The sequence below is a fragment of the Thermobia domestica genome, chromosome 9, assembly GCF_964235325.1.
Source record: "Thermobia domestica chromosome 9, izTheDome1.hap1.1, whole genome shotgun sequence".
Lineage (NCBI taxonomy): Eukaryota > Metazoa > Arthropoda > Insecta > Zygentoma > Lepismatidae > Thermobia > Thermobia domestica.
This window is the reverse complement of record NC_137462.1, coordinates 91,473,513-91,480,132: the sequence shown is the minus strand read 5'-3', so window position 1 is coordinate 91,480,132 and position 6,620 is coordinate 91,473,513. Positions and strand designations below refer to the sequence as shown.

Sequence of the window (6,620 nt, the reverse complement as noted above, 5' to 3'; positions counted from 1 at the left end):
TTTATGTGTGTGTAAAAAGAACACATTGGAATAACTTGAAAGTAACTTTCTTGAACTAACGTCTATAGTCATGTAAAAGAAAAGACTAAGAAAAACAAAATATCCGCTTTTGTTTAGCACTCTATCACTTCTTTCTTCTTACTTCTTGATCAAATCAATAGTAAACATAAGAAAAGGTGCACATTGCTTTACTTTACTGTTATTATTCAATATAATATTTTACAAATTAGGTAATGATATAATGTTTTGGTCGTTTCTGTTTTTATTCATCTTCAACGTTTACATCTTATCCGGACTTCAGACTACGTAATACAAAGTAACAAATTATAACAAGTTCATATGATATTGCGCGCTGCAACCCGTAATGTAAGGGATTCTAAACCCAAAGATCGTTGTTTCGTATCCTGATATGGCATGCTTTTAAGAACGCATTGTGCATAGCTTCTTAGAAGTTTGCGAGCAATTCGTCTGTTAATTTTGGTGAAATCACACATAATAATAATAGCGCTTTTCATTACTATTATTTGCATGAAACAACGCAGCCCTCTTTATTGGTTTTATTCCTCACTCACTTAAAATTAAACTTCATATCAAACGCACATGAGGACATAGGTTACATTTGAATGCTAGAGAGTGATTTTGAAGGTGTTGGTGTCACACGTAGAAAACGTATGGTTAATGCTTGTCTATAAACAGCAATCAAGAATCGATATAACAATAGAGGAGTTCTACATATACCTTCATCACACACACACACCACATCAATGTGTTTAAAACATTTGAAAGTGTATTGTTTCTTATAGTATTGCTATTCTCCTAAGCTCTTTTTGCATCAAGCCACCAACAGTTGCATGCATGCCTCTCTATTGTGTGTGTCACAAGCTGCAATAGCTATATACAAAACATAAATACTCTAAAAATCTCTAATCTGGATACTTGTCTCGACGAGCAATTAAGCTTGCCACAATTGAAGGTTGCAAACTCAAAACATCTCAAAGCAGTAAGGATGAGCACGACTAGAGTTAGAGGAAATTGACCTTATTCGCGTTGCGAGCCAATCCATGTTTTTGGGATTAAGTTTGGAGTCGAATCGTGTTTGATATTTAGCTCGTCCGTGCAACTCGGTTTCACTGGTTTTGAAATCATCACCTGAAAACGAAAGCTATGAGAAACGTAAGCAGTAATATGGAACAGATTTAATGTTGTTCACGAGAGGTGACAATTCTAGCATATCATCTTGTCTCGATTCCCAAAGGAGATTAATTTTTTATTTATTTATTTATTTATTTATTTATTTATTTATTTATTTATTTATTTATTTATTGTCCTTCAACAGAGAATAGAATCTCCAATTACAGAAGGTACATAATATAGATAGCTCATATAATATAATATTATACATAATAGTGAATATAATGATACGGACAAAATTCCTGTAGATATCTGACAAAGACAATAATAACTATCGTAAGAGTGTAAACCGTTAAACGTGAAGAGTATTACAAGAAACCATTAACAGTCAGATAATTGGTTTACACATGTATATGCAAATACATGTATTCACATTCTAATACAATATATTTTTCAACTTCTTTGTATACAGAGACAGAAGTAATGCTATATCTAGATCTTTGTTTAATACTGATATGCTATTAAACCTACTGCACATTCTATATAATGGTGAGCCTTTATACATTTCAGTTCTTGGAACATCTACAGTCAACAGATGTCGCTTACGTAGATAGCCTGGTCTAGCATTGAGTCCAATTTTTTGTAAGAAATTACTATTGTCAACATAAGAATTCATAATTTTATAGAGAAATAATTGTTGAAAAAACTCACGTCTGTTACTCAAACTGACATAGTTAAATTTATCTAGAAGGGTTTTATACGATATTTTGTTTCTTATAGCGGAAGCTCCCATTGTTTTAAAATAGAGATACCTTAGGAATTTCTTTTGAATACTTTCTATTTTATCCTGAAGAGATTTATAATATGGAGCCCAAACAACGCATGTATATTCTAGTTTGGTCCGAACCAAGCTATTATACACCATAGAAATAGCTACATCATTTTAATTTCTGGTGTTCCGTATAATGAAACCAAGCTGTCTATAGGCATAAAGAACCACTTCAGTGATATGGTTATCAAATGATAAATTGCGTGTAATTTTTACCCCTAAATCTTTACATGTGGTAATTTCTTCCATGTTTTCACCATTAAGAGTATATGAATAACAATTAAAACGCTCTTTCGCTCTTGACAATATCATAAATGCACATTTTTTAATATTAAGGTTAAGTTTATTTTCTACACTCCATTTATATATTAAATCAAGATCTTCTTGCAGTTCTATTGTATCTGTAATACACCTTACTTCTTTATATAATTTTACATCGTCTGCATACATAAGGTATTTGGAATATTTTATTGAGAACTGTAAGTCATTAATATACAATAGAAAAAATAATGGACCCAGATTTGATCCTTGAGGTACTCCCGAGGTAGCTACGTATTCTAATGATTTCGATTGTTTGTATTGAACAAAATATTTCCTTCTAGATAAGTATGATTTAATTAAATTTAAAAAAGGTTGAGTTTATCCATATGATGATAATTTATTTAAAAGTATGCTATGATTTATTTTGTCAAAGGCTTTACTAAAATCCAAGTAAATCGTGTGTGTACTAGATTTATTTGAGAATGAACTGTGTATATCTTGAACGAAATGAATTAAATTTGTAGTTGTTGATCGACCAGGGTAAAATCCATGTTGATTGACATCTATGAAGCATTTTACATGATTAAAAATTCTGCTATATAGGATATGTTCCAAAACCTTCGCCGGAACGCAAATTACAGCAACTGGCCTGTAATTTTCAATATTGCACGTATCACCCGACTTGAATATTGGACAAATTCGTGTTATTTTCCAGTCTTCAGGAAATATTTGAGTCCTTATTATAAGATTAAAGATTGCACATAGCGGTCGCATTAAGATATTTGAACATGCTTTTAGTAAATATGGAGGTATTCCATCTGGACCACATGGGCGTTTTGGTTTTAGTTTTCTTACAGCACTTTTATACTCAACATCAGTAATTAAGCCTAATGATAACGAGTTCGGTGACAAAGGTAGAATATTTTCGTGATGTATATCTTGTACAGAGCTATCTGTGTATACAGATTGAAAATATCTAGCAAATCCTTCCGCTATATCACTTGTAGTTTCAAGAGGAACATCTTGAAACTTCATTGAATAGTTCATTACATTACGATTTACTTTTTTATTATTTAAGAAGTTCCAAAAAGATTTTGGATCAGATTTTATATTATTTTCTATTTTCTATTTCTATACGTAAATAATTTGAGTATGCTTTACTAATCATAGTGTTTACTTTTTTCCTTGTTTCCCTAAATAATTCCTTATATTCTTCCGCTATCGCAATATGTTTCCGATAGTAATCTTTTAATTTTAACATCTTAATGATTTCTTTAGTAAACCAACATGGATATCTTCTACTTGTTCTTTTTCGTATTTTCGGAACCGTACTAGAGAAAACCTCATTAATTTTATTATAAAATATGTTAATAGCTAGTTCTACACAATCTGCATTGTACAAGGCAGACCAATTCGTATCAAGCAACATTCTATACAATTGAAGAAAGTCTGCTCTCCGAAAATTGTTATAATAAATAGTTTCGTTCTGTACCCTACTAACATTACTTTTTGTACTTATTAATATTCTTAGAACAGGATGTTGCTTGTCCTCAGGTACCATCGGCATTAATTCTCTAGTTACTACAGTATTTAAAATATTAGTTAAAACTAAATCAAGCGTTTTGTTATTGCTATTCTTAATGTCATTCAAGGTGAATAGATTGTATAGGTTCATAAAATTTAACATTTTTTTGTAGGCGCTACCTCCGGTTTGTAAGTCATATTTGGAATCACTAATTAAAGGTAAATTAAAATCACCAATAACTAGTATATTATGATATTGAAAATCCAGATGCGACTCAAACATGTTATAAAAAGACATATACTTATCAATAGAAGAAGCAGGTGTAAAGTATGCAGTTACAATATAAAATGATACACTATGTACAACTACTTTTACAACTAAAGATTCTGTTTCGCTTTTCAAGTCAATCAGTTTGGAATCGTACTTATCCCTTATTGCAATCAACACCCCACCACCACGTTTATTTCCATTTCTATCACATCGATATACCTTGTAATTATCATCAAATAATTCATTATTATAAAGGTTACTATGCAACCAACTTTCGGTAATAACAATTACATCAAAATTATTACTTAATGTATTTAAATAAAATTCCTGACACTTTGTATTTAAACCCCTAACATTTTGATAGTAAATGGTTAAATTACCAATCCTTACAGTATCCATTAGGTTGTAACTAGGTTGTTAACATCCTCAAGTGTTCTTAAAGCATACACGAACGTATCTTCCTTTTTCTTTCTCAGTTTTATATTCCCTGAATAATCAACCCATAAGTAAGCATAGTTATTTTCGCGTTGCTTCTTTCTAGCTTGACCAAAGATACGTCTTCTGTATGACGTGAGAGAGTGATTAACATAAATCATCTGATTGTAAGTATAACCCAAATGTACTGTGTTTAAATTTCTTTTTACTTTCCTTTGTTTCATGAACATTTCTTTATCAGTACGCCTTACAAATTTTACAATAATACCACCACCAGTGCCAGAGGATGAATCAGGTAATCTGTGGCAAGCATCGATCATTTCATTTGTAACAGTCATATCTAATGCTCGCCCCACAGACTTTACAATATCTAATACATTTTCATTAATTTGTTTGTTAATACCATAAATTTCTAATGTATTTCGTCTGTTATATTGATCTACCTCATCAATTCGCAGTTCAATGTCCGTCATTTTTTTCTTTAATGTCACATTTTCCTGTTTTAATTGTTCTACCGTCGCTAAACAAGTTTGTATTGTTTCCGCCTGTTTCCTGATTAAATCGGCGTTTTCATCTAACTTTTTATGTGCCAGTTCTAACGAGTTTCCAAGTTCCCGTTCAGTTTCAATGTTCGATCTCTTTAGATCTGACACTTCCTGTTTTAGCTCTTGTAACAACTTAAACACATCAGAAAGAGTTGGCAATTCTGTCTCTGGTAAAGAAGCTGATTCTAAATGCAAGCTACGTCTTCTTGTCTTATCACACGACTTGCAGCGCCAGGGTTGTTTCACTGATTTCATGAATTCTAAATCCGTCTCTTCTAATTTAGCACATTTGAGATGACATAACTTCAAACAGTCCGAGCACTGTAACTTAGAAGCTGTTTCTTGTCTCACAATAGTCTTATTGCATTCGATGCAGGAACTCATCGTGATTCGATGTATCGAAACCAACAGAACGCAATAGTCTGTGCCCAACTTGCAGATTAATGTGGGTTGGCAATACTGTTTGTTTACATTACAGCCTAACACACAGCAAGGAAAATTGACGAATAAGGCATTTTATATATGATTTATCGCAGTTATACATATAGAACAATTATCTACAGTACTTACTGTGTTTAATACATTCACCAAAACCCACTTAGATGATTATATTTTCACATCACACGGTAACTTGTCGGAGGCACAAAAACAGCTTTCACTAGTCACACATAACCTCGTCAAAAGTTGTCTTCTGTGCGACAATATCAGTATTTAGTGGTCGTCCACATATGACGTAACGTGGCAAAGGGAGGAAGGGTCCGCCATTGCGTTACGAAGCGTGACATGGGGGTTTTAGGTCTTCGTTAAGTAAACATTTTTGCTGTATTTTTTATTTTTATTCTCAGATTTATATGCAATCTTTTAAACAAATAATTTTATTCAGTTCTTTTCTTTTTTATAAATTAACTAGAATACCCGTTTTTCATGCAGGGAGAATAGGTTTCCTATTGGATATAAAGGACATCAGAACTGTCATCAATCAACTTACGGACCACAAAATTATTACTTAATGTATTTAAATAAAATTCCTGACACTTTGTATTTAAACCCCTAACATTTTGATAGTAAATGGTTAAATTACCAATCCTTACAGTATCCATTAGGTACAAAAACTCTGGATTCGATATAAATATCGGTCATTTTTGATAAATTTTATACATCTCCTCCTCCCCAAGTTTCGGAGCTAAATTTTAATTTAAACGGCATCGAATGCGTTACTGTTCATTTCAGTGACCCCGAACACAATGAACTCGACATTAATATCTGTCATTTTCAATCATTTTTATATTTCTCCCTCTCTCCCAAGTTGCTCTTTCAAAGTGTAATGATAAAAAACATCCCAGGTCAGAACTTCATCTATGTTGAAAATTTGAACGAGATCGGCCGGGTGGTAGAGTTATTAAGTTACAAACATAGTCACTTTCATTTAGATAGATAGATAGATAGATAGATAGATAGATAGATAGATAGATAGATAGATAGATAGATAGATAGATAGATAGATAGATAGATAGATATTTCTATTGTTTGGAAAATTCCGAATTATATCCTATATAAATTGAATCATACAGAGATGATTCGAAGACGCACTAGACACCAGAATGAATGGTGGCGAACCCTGCGT

General features: G+C 32.1%; 1 protein-coding gene across 1 annotated transcript; it reads right to left on the bottom strand.

Annotated features, from left to right (window-relative positions):
- Positions 1-4,414: 4,414 nt before the first annotated feature.
- LOC145660929 (uncharacterized) lies at positions 4,415-5,380 on the bottom strand. The gene has a single exon (XM_081726366.1). The coding sequence runs from the start codon at positions 5,378-5,380 to the stop codon at positions 4,415-4,417; it is 966 nt and encodes a 321-aa protein (XP_081582492.1).
- Positions 5,381-6,620: the final 1,240 nt, after the last annotated feature.